This window comes from Varanus komodoensis, unplaced genomic scaffold, assembly GCF_004798865.1.
Source record: "Varanus komodoensis strain SLA01 unplaced genomic scaffold, ASM479886v1 scaffold37, whole genome shotgun sequence".
Lineage (NCBI taxonomy): Eukaryota > Metazoa > Chordata > Lepidosauria > Squamata > Varanidae > Varanus > Varanus komodoensis.
In genome coordinates, this window is record NW_025335889.1 from 2,626,373 (window position 1) to 2,644,971 (window position 18,599).

An 18,599-nucleotide genomic window follows, 5' to 3' on the forward strand; every position below is an offset into this window, starting at 1 on the left:
GTTTTTTATATAAGTGTCTCTCAGTCATATGAACCTGATCAGCAAACTAAATTTGAAGAGACCAGAAATAGGTTAACATCTCAGTGAGAACCAGACTTAATAACAGGAATATGGAACCTCTGTCAGTCTGAGAATGAAATTAAATTTCTGAGGAACCTCATCACATACATTTCAATGGTAGTGGAGTTGAAGGCAAAGGGGGTGGGGCCGAAAAACAAAAGATGCTAATATATGCCTGTTTAAATCTGTTATTGCCAAATCTGTTAAATCTGTTATAAGCTTTAAGAGGGCATTTCATCCTTTCAGACTTTAAAGTTACAGGAGCTTCCTGGATGGCTTTTGAAGTTGTTTTGCTAAATATCCTCCTCTTTTCTGTCCTCCTTTCAGGATTATCTGACTGACTTAATCACCAATGACAGTATTAGCTTCTTTCGAATCTCAAAGAAGATGTATCCTCACAGACCAGTTTTGATGGTTCTCAGCCATGCAGCTCCTCACGGACCTGAAGACTCAGCTCCTCAGTATTCCCATCTCTTCCCCAATGCTTCTCAACACATGTAAGTAATTGAAAAACCAAATAACCAACAAACACACCCAAAACAGTTTTCTGCATTTCCAAGAGGAGAGGAGATCCAATTTCTGGGCAATCATTTGTATCTTGGTATAAATTTCTTCCAAGCAGCACACATAGAATAACCTTTTTAATAAACCTGTACCCCAAAATAAATATAACTTCCTTGTTTGAAATTTGAATACTTTGTGTGATTATGAAGTTTTCCCCTTTTTGGTGAGAGCAAGGTTTTGTCAACACCTACAAAGTCATGGAAAAGGAAAGAATGGAACACAGCTAAATGGGTGTGATAGGGTCTTGGTCTGAGACTAGACAGTGGGGTAGGAATGAATTTTAGCTGTAATTTTGCACATACCTGAGTGTTAGTTCTCCTTAAACTCAGTGGTACTTACCTCAAATTGCCCCTACACAACTTGATGTTTTTGTTTTGAAGTTTCCACTCTCCCATCCCTGGGAACTAGAAATGTGCTTGTAGAAAATTGCCCTGTTTTAATTTCAGGCTTCATAATACAAAATAACTGTCAGGTTTCATTTTGTATAGATGTTTATTTAGGCTGGAACTAGATATTAGAATAGGCATAGGACGTAGAGGTACCACCTGAAGCATCACTCCTACATATCTTTTTCCTGTCTACCTTGGCAACATGCAGGAAAACATGTAGTTGCCTGTTGATGATACCTAATATACATCTAGTTAAGCCCTTCCTTGAAGATCCTGCTCTGTGTCTACCCACTGTATGAATTAATCCAGTGGGAAATGGAACAGGGCCTCTTCTAGAGTGGTGCACAAAGTGAGCAAGTCTCCGTTGCAGACTTTCAGATGTCAGGCCAAGATGCCCATTCGGAGCTCGGGGGCGGGGACGACAGTTTGGCTGTTCTTGAAGATCACTGTGCATAGCTGCTATTCTGCTTATAGCTTTTATTTTTGGGGGTGGGGGTTGGGATTGAATGTCCGTGCTTATTTTGTAGATTATGCTAGACAGTTTAAAACAGAAGTCAGGTAAGAAATTCAGGTTAGAAATGTCTAACTCTTAGCCTAACCTGCCTCACAGGACTGTTAATGAGGATAAAATGGAAAGGAGGAACATTATGTAAGGCAACTTCAGTTCCTTGCCAGGAAAGGGCAGGATATAAAAATTATGAATAAATATAAATCCAGTAGAATTCACTGAAAGGCAGTGCAAGTGAAACAGAGGGAATGTCCTTGAGTATGTGTAAAGAAGATTGTTTAAAGCATACAGAATGACAAAATCTGCTGAAAGTGACCTTGAGTCTTCTGCATAATATGCAAACTGATCACTCCATGATATAAAAATTAGATTCGCACTTCATTTCCTGCATGTAGGTTCACATAAAGCCCTTGCCATTTTCTTTGTTGTTAAATGGGCCTTTATCCATGCTGGTGGGATAAGTTTTATGGGACTCTTGCATTTGTCTGGGTAAGCATTTTATTGTCTTTTTTCAAGGTCAAATGCAATCAGGATAGAGTAACCAGAATATCTCCTCCCCCCCAGCGCAACAGACCTTCCCTGTTTCTGAATGAATTTGAAGTGGATATCTTTGTTCAGCTTCAAGAATTGTTAAACTTTGTGTATCTGGCCATAAGATGGACAAATCTGTTAACTATAAGAGGGTTACATTTGTAGTAATCAAAGGAGATCATGGACTTTGGGTGGATTAAGCAGCAGGAGGTTTCAGATCACAAAGCATACTGGAAAAAGAATTTGCCAAGCATTTTAGATTCATTCAGGGCATTACATAGCAACAGTTTCCATAATCATCAGCATTTTCAAAGCGCCAATGTCATTATCCAAGCTCAATAACATTTTGAAATCAGACTGAACATTAACAATGTAGAGAGAATAATAAGCAACCTTTCCTCCCTGAAAGAAGAATCCTCCCTTCCTTTTTCTCAGAGCACTCTTTGAAACAAAAGCCTCCATAACAAAGCTGTCCACTTGCTAAAAGACAGCACAGTTTGCTTCAGTGTTCCTTTCAGAAGCGTAAGAGCTCCCAAGTGTGTTCAGGACAATAGACAATCCAAGAATATTTTTATAGCAGGAGCTGCAGCCTGCCCTGTGATACATATACATAGCCTCCACCTGACACACCTACTCCACATAGACTGAAAAATATACACCATGTAAGTCATTCAGACTCTCTTTCCCAATCTGCAAGGATGACACTGAGAAGCATTTCTGATGCAAAATTCTGCAGCTGTTCCAAAATGTGAAGAAGACAGAACCTGAAATACAGCAAGAAGAAAAGGTTGGGTATTTATAGGAGCTCTCTACAGTGCACAGGTTACATTCTGGGATGCCAAGCACAGGTGTTAATGTTGATCATTTTGAGGCATAAATGCACACAGGTCCAGTTCTTAGGGTGAGATATTTCCAGTTTAAATCTGGAGTCCTTGGCACCTAACGAGTACACTGTCCAGACACCCATACACCCCTCTGACTTGCTGTTCTTGATGCATCAGCTTTCTTATTTTCTTCCCATTATTGAGTGGGCTGCAAATCTATTCTTTGGGATAGGAAGACCCACCGCTGCCTGTACTGGTCTAAATGGGGAGGAATGGAAATTGCACAGTCCACCTGTGAGATATGGTTTAGAAAGCTGGTTCAAGGCTGACTGAGTTTTACTAAAATGGTAATAAGCATTTTAATATTCCTGGTTCCCTGTTACATGCTCAGCTAGTCAGGCTTAAACTCACCACAGCTGCTAAATAATACAGCAGGGCCTTTTCAGCAAGTTGGATAGTTATTGTTAAAGAGCCTATATGAGCCACAGTTATCTGTGAAGATGAAATTGGAATAGCTGTGTCTTGCTCATTCTCCTTGTTAGACTGTTAGTCTCATAATGATAATCTGCTGCTGCTGAAATATATTCTCATTTACTCTGAATGATACTTGTGATTTCAGTGGTTTTAGCTTGAGCAGAACAATTTTCATGTTTCCGGCTTTTGGATAAATCAGGAAAGAGATTTATAATGTTTATAACATTCTTCTTTCTGCCATGGATAAATTAATCTCACTGTAGAAGATTATTCCTACCAAGGAAGTTGCTAGCACCTCTGTGTGTCCCAGACAGCCATCCAGAAATACCTAACAAGCCTCAGTACTGAAGTTCATTTGCATACTGTGTTTTTAGGTAATTAAGAGTACTTGAGTTGACTTCAGTGCAACATCAGAACAGCTCAGAACATTCCCCAAACAGAACAGAATTCTTGCAATGGAATTTCCTGCCTTCTCCTTTCTTGTGCAGCTCATCAACCGCTGGAGGATAGAATGGTGTAGATGGGAATGTTGCAGATAATGGTGACCCCAAGCTTCTTTAAGATTTGTCTCCTGGCTTCTAAAGCTTTAGAAGCTCCTGTTGCTGATATATTTATATCCCATTTTCTTCCTCTTGCAAGGAGCCCAAGGCAGCTTACAAGGTTCTCCTCCATTCCATTCAGCCCTGTAATGTAGGCTGAATCCATGATTGGCCCAGAGTCACCCAATGGGTTTTATGGCTGAATGGGAACTAGAACCCAGATCTCCCAAGCCTCAGTCTCACATTCTTAACCACTTCACCACATTGGCTCTCCTTATGTTTTCGTGATGGCACACTGAATTCAAAGGTGATGTTGGTACTGTTCTCGTAGGTAATAATACATTAGGCCTAGAAACCGTTTTTTTTTTAAAACAAAAGTTGAGGCTTTGAGGAAGATACATTCAGTGATTGTATGTCATTGTGATACTCTTAAGAAAACAGAAACATGTTTCAAACAATACAATAAGCTTTGAGTGTTGGTTGTGTCATTGAATATACAACCAACACAATACATGGGATGTTGTTGAAATGTGAATTATCATGTTTGCTGCAGTTACAAATCACACTTTATTAACCATAAACAACCCATGAAGCTTTCTCATGGTTTGTTGTCAGGTTGTGAACTGTGGTTCATGGTGGTTGTTGGGTTGTTGACGATAGTTAAACGGTTTACTAGAGTGGTTGGGTTCAAACAACATAACTTGTTGTTGTTTGAACCCAACAACAACTTTAACTTAAGCAGTTCAACAATGACCAGCACCTATCCCTTGAGTGTGGGTTATTGTGTTACCTTAACCCAGCCACAGTGTCCTTTCTGAAAATTGGTAAGTGGGGTAGGTAGCATACAATGCTTAATTGTTCATTATTTCTGTCTCTCTAGCACACCCAGTTATAATTATGCTCCAAACCCAGACAAGCACTGGATAATGAGATATACTGGTCCCATGAAACCTATTCACATGGAATTCACCAATATGCTGCAGCAGAAGCGCCTTCAGACACTCATGTCTGTGGATGATTCAATGGAAGCAGTAAGATTCATCATGCTTTTCCTCAAGTGTGGTTTGCGTGTTCCACATTCGTCCAAGGAGCATGTTAAAACTCTGCCAGACCAAACAGGCATTCTCATAATCTCTGCTCATTGGGTTCACGAGATTGTATTGTTCCAAGCAGAACAATGGTATAAAATCTTTAAAATACTAAAATATCTTGAAGGGTCTGTTAGAGCTGCAACCAAAGCATGCAGGGAAAATTGTACAGAAAACATTGTGTTGACTTCAGTGTGCTCTGCTGCTCTGAAACTTACTAATGCTTGCAGTTTTTATCTGGGTTAGTCTTTCAGAAAATAAACACTGCTTTGTTACAGAGCTGCCTTTTAAAAAGGCGAATTGGTAGTAAAATACCAGTTGTAACCCACTCAAGGAGCTCTGGCTATTGGGCAATACAGAAGTGGTGGTGGTGATAGAACTTAACATACTGCACTGTATTGGCTTTTGTAATGGTCTTATGGTACCTTTCCTTTTGTGGAAAAAGCTAGGAATGGGAGATTACTAGAAGGAACAGGGCATATGCGAAATTAAGATAGATGGATGGGAGTGAGAAGAATGGCTGCTTGGGGCGCTCATTCTCAAGGACAGCTGGCTAGGAATCATCAGAATGTGAAGCACAGTGGAGAGAATTTGGCAGTAGGGGCCATGCCAAGATAATTTGATGAAAGATGAAGAGGTGCTTCTCTCAAGGCCAGACTCCTCAGGTGAGGATGCAGTTCCTGGGAATATTCAAGATGTACAGCAGGTGAGAGGGGACCCTGAACATTGGAGTCTCTCAGATGCGGACCAGGCATCCCTGGCTGTTGACAACCAAGACCTGGAGTCAACAGAAGCAAGCAGCACAATTGGCTCGTAGAGAGGAGGTGTGCTTGCTTTCAGAAGGCCCTTCCCAAAGGGGCCAGGCATGCTATAAGGAGAGTTCCTGGAGGGGAATACAAGATTGAGTTCAACAAGCCATTCTGTGCATGCTCAGAGATTCATTCTGGGTGGTTAGTGCTTTTTGGGGTCAATAAAGAACACTTTGCAAGGAAAAGATCTGTGGCTTTTGAACAGTCAGAAGAGGAAACCTCATCTCATGACAGCAGCTCTACAGGTCAATGAAGGAAAATCCCAAAGTCTGTTGTTTGGCAGTGATCTTATTAGGATCAGCCAAAATGCCATAAATTATGTTCTGGAAGTCTTCATTAGGTGTGATGGTTAAAAAGTCAGGAGTAAGGGAAACCTGAAAAGGACAAAAATTAGGCCAGGCTTTATAGCCTTAAGGTCTGCACGTCATCGCACCCCTTTTGTATGCTGATTTTCCTTAACTCTGCTATTTTTATCATCTAGCTTAGTAATAGTAGCAATCTATAGAGAAGAGCTCTGGAGGACTTGAAAGACTGTACATTCTTTTCTGAAATCTTAGCTGTTCCTAATCAAGGTATTACTCAACTGGATTTTAGAACATTTAAAGTGACATTTAAAGTTAAGAACTGCAATGAAGGTTGATAGCTTGAAGTCAGTACTCAAATTATAAGTGGGAAAAATAGAGGGATCCTTAATGAAAGACACAAGCTCCTCTTCTGGCCCTCCCAGTTTTATCCAAGTTTCCATCTCCTTGCCAGAGTTTGGGTGACCTTTTCAAGAAAGTAAACAGAGCAGGGTCCTGCTTCTTCTGCCTCCAAGTTTCAAGCAGTGAACATGGGTGGATATGGACTGATAGCCTGGGGCAGATACTGTGCACCTGTAACTCTCCAGATGTTCTTGGATTATAACTCTTTTTGTTCCTAACCATTTGCTGTGCTGGCTGAGTTACGTGAGATCTGTAGTCCTAAAGTATCTGGAAGCCACAGGTTCTCCATACCTGGCCTAAATAAGCAAAGCAGTGAAGAGCTGGAGGCCAGCAAAGCACTTGGCTGAAGAGAGACATGGTCCAGAGACCAGGCAGAGGGCTTGAACAAAGGTCGGGGAGCCCGCCCCTTCTAGCTTTCTGAGGGGTATCATCTCAAAAGGTAGAAAGGACCCTTTCATAGCCCGCCCCCCATAACTTGAGCATTAGCACCAGCAGTGAGGAAAGCTGTTCTTAGCTCCAAAGCACTTTTCGCTCAGTGATTCAAACTACAGATGTGCAGGCATTGCTTGGGAGTTATTTCAAAGCTCATACAGAGGAAAGCCACAAGTCCTTTAATGTAGGTATAAATGAAGTGGTCCCAAACCCTCCTTTTGCTGGAGGATTGGAAGCAATAGGAGTACAGTTGTCACCAGTGACATCCACAGTTAGCAAGCATATGTGACATATGTGACAAATAGGCATTCTTTCGTGTGGCCAAGTCCATGCTGAAGGTGTTAGGTTTGAAGTCTCATAGGTTCAATTTAACAGAGCATGGGTTGCATACGCCATGGGAATGTAAGAAGCTATCTTACACTGAGCCATGCCATTGGCCCATTTTTCCACTGCCAACATGGACTGTCAGCAGTGCTCCAGAGTTTCAGAGAGTTGTTCAAGCTTTACCTGCAGAGGCTGGGGATCAACCGTGGAAATGCCTGCATGTGGAACAGGTGCTCTGCCGCTGGGCTATGATGCCACCCTTAGGAAGACCCCTGCCAAAAACGGACATTCCACTGCCAGTTTGGTGTCAGGCTGCCTCATACAGTTATTAGCTAGAGCATGCCAGTTGGCCGCATATTTTTTTCTCTGACCTTAGAAAAAAGGAAAATAACCTTATGGTACTAGCTGAGGCTGTGTGCTATGGCGACATTCATCTTACTTGTCACCTTCTGTGAAAATTGATGGGCTTCTTTTCAGGCTTGTAAAGCTACCACTCAAATATGGAGAGAAAACAATTTATGGCTGCTTATCTAATATTCCTGCATTTTGTTTATGATTAAATCTAATGCAAGCATTCTATGAAGGCAAGGTTAAGATTATATGAAGGCCCAGCATCAGCCTCCCAGTGATTATGATGATTACCATTACTGCTGATTGCTGGTGTGCGTTAGAAAGATATAATCTCTCTCAAGTGCTGCTTGGGGTGGTTAGCCATCACTGTTTCAGCTTTCCTAAATGGATGGCTTGCTTTATTTTTAACCCCAAGTCAGCTGGTTGGAATCGAAATAATAATTATAAATCGGCTCAGTGAACTGGAAAAGCTAGCCAGCCAGTCGAATTTAACCTTAGGCTTTGTCACCAGTGCATTCAAAAAATAGTTACAGCTTAGCCTGCTTTTCTAAATCACACAAGGAGGTATCTGGGTCATTATAATACCTCTTTTTTGTTTCAGAGGATAATGTTTTACCCAAGATGTCTTAATGTTTGGAACCAAAACTACTGACAAATAATTCTATAAAACGTAGTCAATTAGACATTTCATTTTTGTTAACTCGTTCTGAGAAGTCATAATTAGGGTTGGGGCAAGTGCTTTCAGAATGAGTCCCTCAGGCTCTGGGCTGCTGCAGAGTGGATTGGAGTCTGGGAAGCTAAGCCCAGGGAATCCAGTGGATTCCTTACACCTCCCTGGTCATAACTCTTGAAACTGCATAAAACAAGGCTGCAAAACATTAGGCCTGGGAGACAAAATCTGCTCTCCTGCAGTACCAGACTGGTCCTCTAGGATTTTCCAGTGGCCACACACCCCTTTCCCCTACTACTAATGGCTTTCCTACGTTAAATGCAGCTTTCCCCACCCACCCCATTGTAAAAGGTTGAAACACCGCTCCTAAGGCTTAGTTACTAGCAACAAGAGCTTTCTGCTTAAAAAAAAAAATGTGGTGTTTAGGGTAGTCTAGCTGATCCATTTGCCTTCTGGGAGCTTCTCCAAAATGGAATTCAGCCCCTGGCTTAAAAGAATCTCAGCACACCTGGTATAAAAGCTGTACTGAATCTTAGAATTTATACTTCGTATAGTCCGAGATGGTTAGGGATAGATGATCTTTTGATAACTCAAGTTCATGACCTCCTTCATAACTTTAGTGGAGCATTAGTAGATCCATATTCTTAAAGATTGTGTCATACTAATAATCCATGGGGACAATAATCTCTGCATCCATAATTTTAAGTGGCAGATGAGGGAACTAGCTAGGTCAACATTGGTAGTAGATTCATAAAATGAATTCTACTCTACTCAGTCTGTCCAAAGGTATTTATTCCGGGATGCTGTTTCCATTACTGGCCAACTGGATGCCTATGCAAGTCCTAAACAGCAGGTCACGGAAGCATTAGTCCTCTTCCAAGACAACTGTTATCCAGCATTTAAGAGCTATACACATCATCTTTCAAATTGCGGTATTTTCTTGAAATGGCAAATGATTCCCTACTGTGTGTTTTGCAGGTCTTGGGCTGCTCTGTCCCTGTTCTGGTTTCTCTTTGAGCAGTAGCAAATGTAATACAAAAACAGAGTTCATGGGTGGTCCAATGAACCAGATTTCCTCCTACCTTTGTGACTCAAATGACAGACGTGCATGGTAGTGAATCTGACCCTGAGAATCTGACATGATTTGGGCAAACTTGTGGGGTGGGGAGTCCATAGTCTGAGCAGTGTACTATACCACTGTATGTTCATTTATGTGTTTACTCATTGTGCTGCCAGTTGGGGGAAAAAGAACTATTTTATAAAAATATGTGAGAAGGAGAGATCAATGGTGATGGTTGGATAGTGGTCCCACGTACTGCTGGTATATAGCCTCAGTTGTCCTGCCCTGTGGCCAGTTAGGTTGAAAATGGGTTTTAAAGTACAAAATTCTCTCAAGGATTGTTGAAGAGATGGTTTAATGACATAGGTTTGCAGTAAGCTAGTCGCTGCACACAGTCATTGTCTTCATGTGTGCAGAACTATTTGTTTTGAGTAGAGTCCCGGAGGAGAAATACAGGCGTCTGAGGGTGCTTCCAAGTAATTCCTACTGGTGTTACCTCTGCCTTCATTCTTTCTCTGCAACTGCTTTTGGTTTCGGGTTCAGGTTGTTGCCTGTGTGCAACTCCTTTTGTCTCTCTCTCTCTCTCAAAAAAGAAAAAGAAGACATTGATAGATGATGTAAGAAACTACATGATATGCTATGTCAAGCTGTAGGCAATTTTGTATGGCTGTATGAAAGATTATTACCTAATTCCATATTGTTTTTCAACCTGAAATTTGTATTTCTCTGTTTTGCTTTTTGTTTTCTTTTCCTTTCAGATTTACAACACATTGGTTGAAACAGGTGAACTGGACAACACATATGTGATATATACAGCAGACCATGGCTATCATATTGGGCAGTTTGGGCTTGTGAAAGGAAAATCCATGCCATATGAATTTGATATTAGAGTCCCTTTCTATATACGTGGTCCAAATGTGGAGGCTGGATCTTTGTAAGTTCATGGGGTTTGTGACACTGGGATGGTTAAACCTTGTTGGTAGTTACTTTTTTCCTCATTCAAGTCTGATGTACTTTGTATGAATACTCAAACCAAACTCTTTATGCATAACAGAATAGCAGATAAGCATGTCTGAATGTTATTTTGCAGAAATACCAAGTCATGTCTTTTGTTCAACTGTGACAGTCCAAGGAATGAGCTTCCTAAATATAAATATTATGCAATGCCCACCATCTCAGTGGGTAATGATCCTCACAGGGTAACAAAATAAAACAATAAAATCTCTGTTAAGAAGAATGCATGCAGTATTTTCTATATGTTTCATTCTCTACCACCCCCAAAAAGAGACAGGGAGGCTCAAAAAGGGTCTTCTCAGACTGTCCTGTCAGATTAAAGTTACAAGCTATTTGTCAGTGGCATCCAGACCATAGAGTGACACTCATGCTTGAAATGGTAACTTTGATCAGCTTCTAAATTATGTAAATATACTTTCTACATTATTTTAATAGTATTTGCACTGAAGTATTATGTTGGACATTATATGCAGACTTCATTATATACTGGTATGCATACATTAACACAATTAGTATTTGCACTTTTCCTCCCTTAAGTTTTTTTCTTGTTATTTAATATGGAGAAAATAATATAAGCCAATATCAATATTAAGAGCATAGCAAAGCAGAAAAGACGGTACCCTGCTGAATATTCCTGGGTTTTTTTTTTTTCTTGTAAATGCATTTCAACAGTTCAAGCAAGACAAAAGGCAAACTCGGGGATCTTTTGCGTGCAAACCAGGTGTCCTACAACTGAACTATCACCTCTTCCTACAGTTTCCCAATTGAGACATAACAGCAAAATCTAGTGAACATAGGAGATTAGAAGGGGAGGTAAAGAATGCCTTCACTTCTCCTCCTACCCAACCAGCTTCAGCCTGGCAGGACACAGGGCCCTCAGAAGCTTCTGAGTTTAGGGATTTCTGACCAATGAAGCCTTATAGAAATTGGGTTACAGGACACTAGAACACATTGCAGGAAGGAAATTCTCCTATGTAGCATTGCTGCAAACTTGGTGCTCCTATTTCATGGAGAGAACACCCCCCACACACCCACACACACCAATATCCTTCTCACTACTGCCAGTTGCACTTTCTGTTTTTCACATAAATTAATTGCTGACTGTCCCTACTTATCAGCCCTGATTTAATAGCAATTGCTGTAGTGAAGCCTCATTACCTTAGGTTCATTACTTTTACCCTGATATGCTACACTGCATTAACTAGTAATTAAAATTAAGCTGCACTTGTCAAGCAACTGAACAAATGTATTATCCTCATTTTTGTCACTGTTTGTTTGCTTTCAAATCTAGTAATTCACAAATGTTTTAATTTCTTGTTGCAAACTAGGGTACTGCTGCCTTACTGTGTTTTTAAGCTTAAAATTTGCACAAAAGCAGAAAGTGCCATCTGGGAAGTTATCTTTCAACTGCAAATTTGTCCTGTAAATTACAGCAAGCTTCTCCTCTGAGATCTTTTCTCGTTTTGTCCTTCTGCTTGTATTGTTTTACTTTACACCTGTTTTCAAATCTTGCCACTGCTAGATGGTGTTATGGCTCAGCGCTATGCATGTTTACACAAAGCACAGTTAGAGAATCCTGTGCACATTAAAAAACATTTCTAACATGTGGGGTTGCACCTTTAGGCAAAACACTCTTGTGATCGTGAGAAAAGACAGTCTCTTAAGGCTGAGTTGAATATAAAGGCTGCATATGAAGTTCTTAAATGTGCAGACCTGTTGACTACACCATCATAGCTTGGAAGCTTCTGAGATTATTATGACCAGCTGGGCTGAAGCCAGCAGGTCAGGAAGAGTGGCAGAAGCAACTTTGTCATCTGGTTCTCTAGTTCTCCTAGATGTTTCTTTCAGCCCATCCTGTGAGAGGGCTTCAAGGAGAGAGGGAGGCTGGAAGAGGCTCAGGATGACTCATATAACCCTCACTTCCCCGCCCAGGGGAACACACTTCTTTCTCCAAGCTCGATTTTCCATCTTTGGAGGGCAGCTGGTGCACGTCTATCCACACTGACTATGAAGGGATGAAGGGGAGAATGGCGTTCCCACTGCCCTTTCCGGATTTGGATTGTCTTGACCATAGAAGGATTCTTCCCAGCATTCCTGTAGTCCCTAAGTCACATTCACTGAGGCTGTCTAATTTGCATTTCTCCCACTCATTTTCACAGGAGAGTAATGTGAGGCTCTGGGTGGGACCAGCAAGTGGCTCCTAGAACAAATCAAGCCAGAACTTGCCCTGGAAGCAAAAATGATGAAACTGAGGTGGTTAAGCTGTGGGTACATCGTAAGTTGGCAAGGCTCACTGGAGAAGGCAGTCATGATAGAGAAAGCCCACGGCAGAAGAGGAGGAAGACCAGATAGGAGATTGATTGGTTGCATAAAGGAAGCCTCAGCCTTGAGTTTGCAAGAGCTGAGCAGAGCTGTCAAGGACAGGACGTTATGGAAGGCTTTCATTCCGAGGGTCCCCATAAGTCAGAGACAACCTGACACACATAGCGAAGTTATAGTAAAAAGCTGCTGCTTTTTGATAGCTGTGTGAGCACGTCTCCTGCGCCCCCCCCCCCCACTTCTACTGAGCTCCAGTTGTACATTTCCCTGTTTTCATTCCACCTCATGGCTGCTGAGTAGCAAGAGAAGAAAACAAAGGATATCTGAATTTTAGGACATGGCTACGTTTTATCAGTTGTTATGGAGGAGAAAGGGGTTCTCACTGGTGCTGCTTTCAGGGGCAGCTGCATTTTTAATATAAGATGTAGTTGCAATATCCCTTGTGTTTATGCTGCCTCTTTAGTGCACCAGGAAACTAGAGGAGGTTGCAAAGTACTCACTTTTCATAAAGCAAAAAATTATACTGTGTGTGAGAGTACGCAGTCCTGGCACTGTTTTGGTTCCTCATACAAAGTTAGCTGACAAGTAGCTGTGTAGCAAACAAGAATGCCTGTCTGCTTTCTAGATCGTATAGCCAGGCAGGGCATCTCAGCATGTATCCAAAATACAACTAATGCACCACACAGCTCAGCTCACATGCATTAGGCCAGATGGGAGGAGCCAGCAGCCTAAACCAGCAACCTTTGTGCTGCTGTGAAAACACCTGGAAAGGGGGAGAGTAATTCCCATGTTGATGCAGAAGCATGGCTAGAGTGTCGAGGCAGCATCTTAACTTTCGGGTAGCACCGTAAAATAGTGCTGGTGTTCTCTGACAGGCCATGGCAGAAATTAATTTGGGAGGTGATGTATCCACCAGGCTGAGAACAGTTCTAAAATCCTAAAAGGCAGCCTAAAATCCTATATAGTAATAAAAGAGAAGGAGCGTCCATGTCTGTCTGTCCATCCAAAACCACAGAGCCTAGTCAACCGATACTTACCTAGGTTTCATGGACAGAGTTATTTAGTTTTTTAGAACATATTAAATATAATTAAATAATATTCCTGTCATTGAACCCTGCAGTTTTCACTGATTAGGAGCAGAGTTCAGTGCATAGCTTTACAGTTGGTGAACTTTTGAATTATAGGCTTTTAAGGGGCAAGTTTCTCCTGAGTACAGCTGTTAGGAGCTATGCCTAAGGATACCAAAAGGCCTGTTTTCACACAAACAGTATGGGTACCATGCACAAAACTCTGAGGGTACATTTGCTGGAAGGATTCTCTATATCATACTAAGGGTTCTTATACTCTGTGCGAAGCTGGGTCTTTCTACTAGTTTAAAGTAAAATAAGTTAATATAGTGCCTCAAGGGTTAATATTTGTCATGGACTACTAGGCTCTGGATCCTGGGTTTGACTTTTGAGCTAGTGCTCAGACGGGGAAATAACAAGAATGCTTTTGAGCTTGTACAGAATAATCTTCCTTACCACTGAGAAAGCACAATCACCAGGTCTACCCCTGCAGGTGTCTAGAACTAGAAAGAAAAATTTCCAGACCCTCAAATGAAACTTTCACATACATATAAACCCTAGAAGATTTCACCATAGAAATTGTGCAATGCTATGATGTTTCCATTCGTGAGATTCTATGCACTGAGCAGTCCTGAAAAGCGATTTTTCATTATGACCAGTTTTGTTCTTTGTGTGTGTGTGTGTGTGTGTGTGTGTGTTTGCCTGCCTGTATCTCTGTTTTCATCTTTCTGCAGTCATCTACCCTTCAGCTGTGCGTAGTGGTGTGATCAATTTCTTAAAGGATCAAACCATACTTTGGTGGCCGTTACTTTGCATGTAGGTCATCTATGTCCCATCTTTGACATTTATCTTTAAACTATCAGGGATCAAGGGATGCAAAACACTGTTGCCTTGACATCCTGGAGCGTTTCTGACAATCAGAGCAGATTGACTAGATGGACCTGTGGTCTTGTCTAGTGGAGGCTGCTCTGTGAATCACTCTCTCAGCTTCATTGCAGCTGACTCAGCTTTGTTTTTGCATCATTTTCAGAAGCAAGCAAATGACTGAGGTCTCCTGCTAGGTAAAATGATTGTTCCCTCATTCATTCTCAAAGATGGCAAAGAAACTTTGGTGGTCATGGGCATTTCTGCATCTGTTTTCATCCCCCACCCCTTTTGCCTTTGTCCCTAGCTTCAACTTTATTTTAGCTTGTAAATGGTTTGGCAAATTCAACTTCAGCATTTATTTGTGCTTTATTTCCAAATGTTTGAATTGATGCTATGGATCAGTTTTTGGGATTCACTGTGTTGAAATTGTTCTATCTTGGCTACACAAGCTGACAAACAACCTGGGAAGTCTTCAGATTCCCATTTTGTTTGAACTAGGGCTCTACTGCTGTTTGGAGCTTTTGAACAAAGCAGAATATTAAGCTGGTTCTTCATCGTGGTCTCCATGTATCACATATCATGGGTGCTGTGCCTGCGCAGTGCCTGTTGCTGGGAAGATTTAAGAGCGTTAACGGGGTTTGGTGGGAACTCCACACCACCCCCCATAGTATAAATGGTTGGAGTGCCCACCCTTTCTCCAGTCTGCTTGCGATCGTCGTTTCGCAGAACTGTTAAGCTGGTTCCTGCCTGTGATTTACTATCCTGGCTTGTTCCAAATGTCTCTCAGTGTGGACAAAATGGGTAACTACCATGAAGATATCCTGGTGCAAAAGGAAGAGTGAAGTAGTCTTGTGCTCAATGAAACATCTCATTCATATATTGGCCATTGGGCTGTGATTATTGAAATTCTACTATTCAGTCTCTGCTGTGGACTGGGTTGGGGTTACTATCCAGTTATTTTATAAAAGCTAAGTGTGCATATTTCTTTCCAGGAATCCTCACATCGTATTGAACATTGACCTTGCTCCTACAATTCTAGATATTGCTGGCCTGGACATTCCACCTGACATGGATGGGAAATCCATTCTAAAATTGCTGGATTCTGAAAGACCAGTCAATAGGTAAGGACAGGAGAGTTACTGAACACAACTTCTACTTTCCTGCAGTTGATAAAGTGCTTTAAACAAATACAGAATAAACAGGTCAAGTGATAGTAGAGGGGAAAGAATGCATGGCCTTTTTGGCACCTTTGACCTTTTTAAAAAATCTGTTTTAAAGGATATTTCAATGACATTAAATATTTTTACATTTTTCCCTAGTCAGAATGTATTTGATTCTCTCTATAACTTTCTGTGTGTTCTGAGAAAAGAACACTCATGAATTACCAGCCTTGAAATTTTCTTGTGTATTATTTGTAACAACGCATTTATAAAGTTTTGGTACAAATAACTTGGAGAGTACATAAGGAAAAAGTCCTGCTCTCTTAGTACATGCACTTCTTTTAAACTCCATCATCTTGAGATGACAACCTGAGAGAAGTGGGAGAGTTTTGCCATCTGGGCGGTGAAAGTGGGAGGATGGAGCGGCCCTGGGCAACATGGAGTTGTTTGCCATGACAGGTAAATGCAGTCCTTTGCTTGGAGGATAAGGCTTAACTGAGCAAGTTAATGGTTTCACTGTATGTTAAAGCAAGTGACTAACACAAATCAAGATTAAGCAGAATTCTACAACAATCTGTGTGTCAGTGATAGTCATGGAATACTTCTGTTAGAACACGCAAAAGACTGTTAAGATGTGCACGCTCTTAAAAGCTTGCACATTTTTGCACAATCTTTGGTCAGCCTAATAAAGTTATTACACCAATATGAATTTGGATGATACGGATTTTGGAAAGGTCAATATGGTAACCCGTGTGTGTGAACGATATTTCTGTATCCCATTTTGTGTGGCTCACACGTGTCTTTCTCGGATGAAAAAAATCATTCCCATGTCCTCTTACAAACTGGGACTGACTACTCAATTTCTTTGCTAGGTCCTTTCTAATTACACATTTTTAAGGGAGAAACGAAATCCTCTCAGAGCCCAGGGAACCTGTTCGACTTTCACGTTCAGCTTCTTTTTCCAGGTTCCATTTGAAAAAGAAGATGAAGGTCTGGAGGGACTCATTTTTGGTGGAGAGAGGGTAAGCAGGTTGCTTGTTCATTTGCTTGTTTTGCAGACTTCTAGCTTCCTATAGGAAGAGGGCCCTGCAGGCAAAAAGAATTGTCCATGTTAAATGATGGACTTTCCTCTACAGTAGTATGAGTTGGTGCATTTGGTGCTGCATTTGTAAAATGGATTTATTCATGGAAAAAGCAAAATTAGCAGTACTTTCATTTTTTATTTGTTAGCATTTTTTCATTTCAGTGGAACTGTTGTGCAATAAGAACACGTCAACAGTATGATCAGTATAAATCTTTTAGGACATTTTCCTATGAAATAGGCAGTTTTCTTCATTAAATGAACAGTTTGAGAATGTAAGAAACGCTACTGGATCAGACCAAGATCCAGTTAGTTCAACTGCTTCCTACAATAACCCACTGGATGCTTCTGTGATGGCCACAATTAAGGCAAAAAGGGACTCCTTTACCTGTTCTTGTCCCTAAGTTCCAGTTACCTTCTAAACCTCAAAGTTCCATCACAACTAATAACCTTTAATAGATCTATTCTCTCTGAACAGTTCTTTTGGCCTTGTTAATGCCTGTGTTAAATGAATTAAATGAGGTGTTACCTAATTGCCTAATTTGCAAAAAAGTCAGCCTCCTTCCTCATTCGTGAAAGGACAGTATGAGCAGTGCTGTGTTATATGCAGTGATAACACTGGGTAGTGGGTGTGACTGGTACAAAATTCAGGTTCTTCAGACTCTTCTAATATCCTCTGTTTCTAATATCTAATATCCTCTGAGAAAGTTTCTAGCCCTTATTGTTAGCATAATATGCTAGATGGATATGAAGAACTCTGCAGAAACTGTTCAATTTTCATGATCTCTGCATGCCTCAGAATTTAATTTTTCTTGGCACAAAATTTGGATTGTGTGAGTGCAGAATTTTAATTAATGCATTAACATTACACACTGCTGGCAATGACAATGCCTCATTAAGCAAAATAACCAACCCCTATTCTAACTAATTGTTCTCACTCATGATTTCACTTCATAATTTTTATTGACCTAAAATAATTCAGTACACTTCCTATACATAATTATTTCCTCCCCTAGGACTGCGTTTTTAATTTTTTGAAGTAGGCAATGTTTTATGTAGTGTGCTAAATACACACAGTAGGTGGTAGTGTCTAAATAATGAGGAAACTTGCAAATTCATATATTTCTGCATCAGTCTCACAAAATGTGTACCTCTTTAATCACCTCCCTACAAGTTCTTGAATTAATCTGAGAGAGCTAGAAAGTTTTCTTGCCAGTTCATGAGGTGTAGCAAGGATGGTGCTCAGTCCTAACAGAGATCTAAGCAGATTTCACTTGAAAAAACACTACTATGTGGATTCAGTCTTAACATATGCATATACCTGTGCGCATTCTCCCTTTTCCAGTAAACTGCTGCACAAGAGAGAGAATGAGAAAATGGATGCTCAGGAAGAAAATTTCCTGCCCAAATACCAGCGGGTCAAAGACCTCTGCCAGCGAGCTGAGTATCAGACTGCTTGTGAACAACTTGGGCAGGTGAGGACCAGTCTTTCTGAACAAGTATATGCAATCTTAGCTCACTTGTGGGATTGAACTAGTGTAGTGCCCGCAAATTGCTCCCCATCTTAGGGCACAATTCTATGCAAGTTTTGTTGTTGTTAGTGGAGAAGTCATGTCCGACCCATCGCGACCCCATGGACAACATTCCTCCAGGCCTTCCTGTCCTCCACCATCCCCCAGAGTCCACTTAAGCTCACGCCAACTGCTTCAGTGACTCCATCTAGCCACCTCATCCTCTGCCGTCCCCTTCTTCTTTTGCCATCTA

At 41.1% G+C, this 18,599-nt stretch overlaps 1 protein-coding gene across 5 annotated transcripts in view; it reads left to right on the forward strand.

Moving 5' to 3' along the window:
• The window catches only part of SULF2 (sulfatase 2), a 209,620-nt gene that overhangs the window by 149,082 nt on the left and 41,939 nt on the right, over positions 1 to 18,599 (forward strand). For all 5 annotated transcript variants that reach the window (XM_044440362.1, XM_044440363.1, XM_044440361.1 and 2 more), the window contains 6 exons: positions 388 to 557; positions 4,770 to 4,920; positions 10,086 to 10,261; positions 15,587 to 15,715; positions 16,720 to 16,776; positions 18,181 to 18,310. In XM_044440362.1, the coding sequence (XP_044296297.1) occupies positions 388 to 557; positions 4,770 to 4,920; positions 10,086 to 10,261; positions 15,587 to 15,715; positions 16,720 to 16,776; positions 18,181 to 18,310 (813 nt within the window). The remainder of the gene's footprint in view (positions 1 to 387; positions 558 to 4,769; positions 4,921 to 10,085; positions 10,262 to 15,586; positions 15,716 to 16,719; positions 16,777 to 18,180; positions 18,311 to 18,599) is intronic.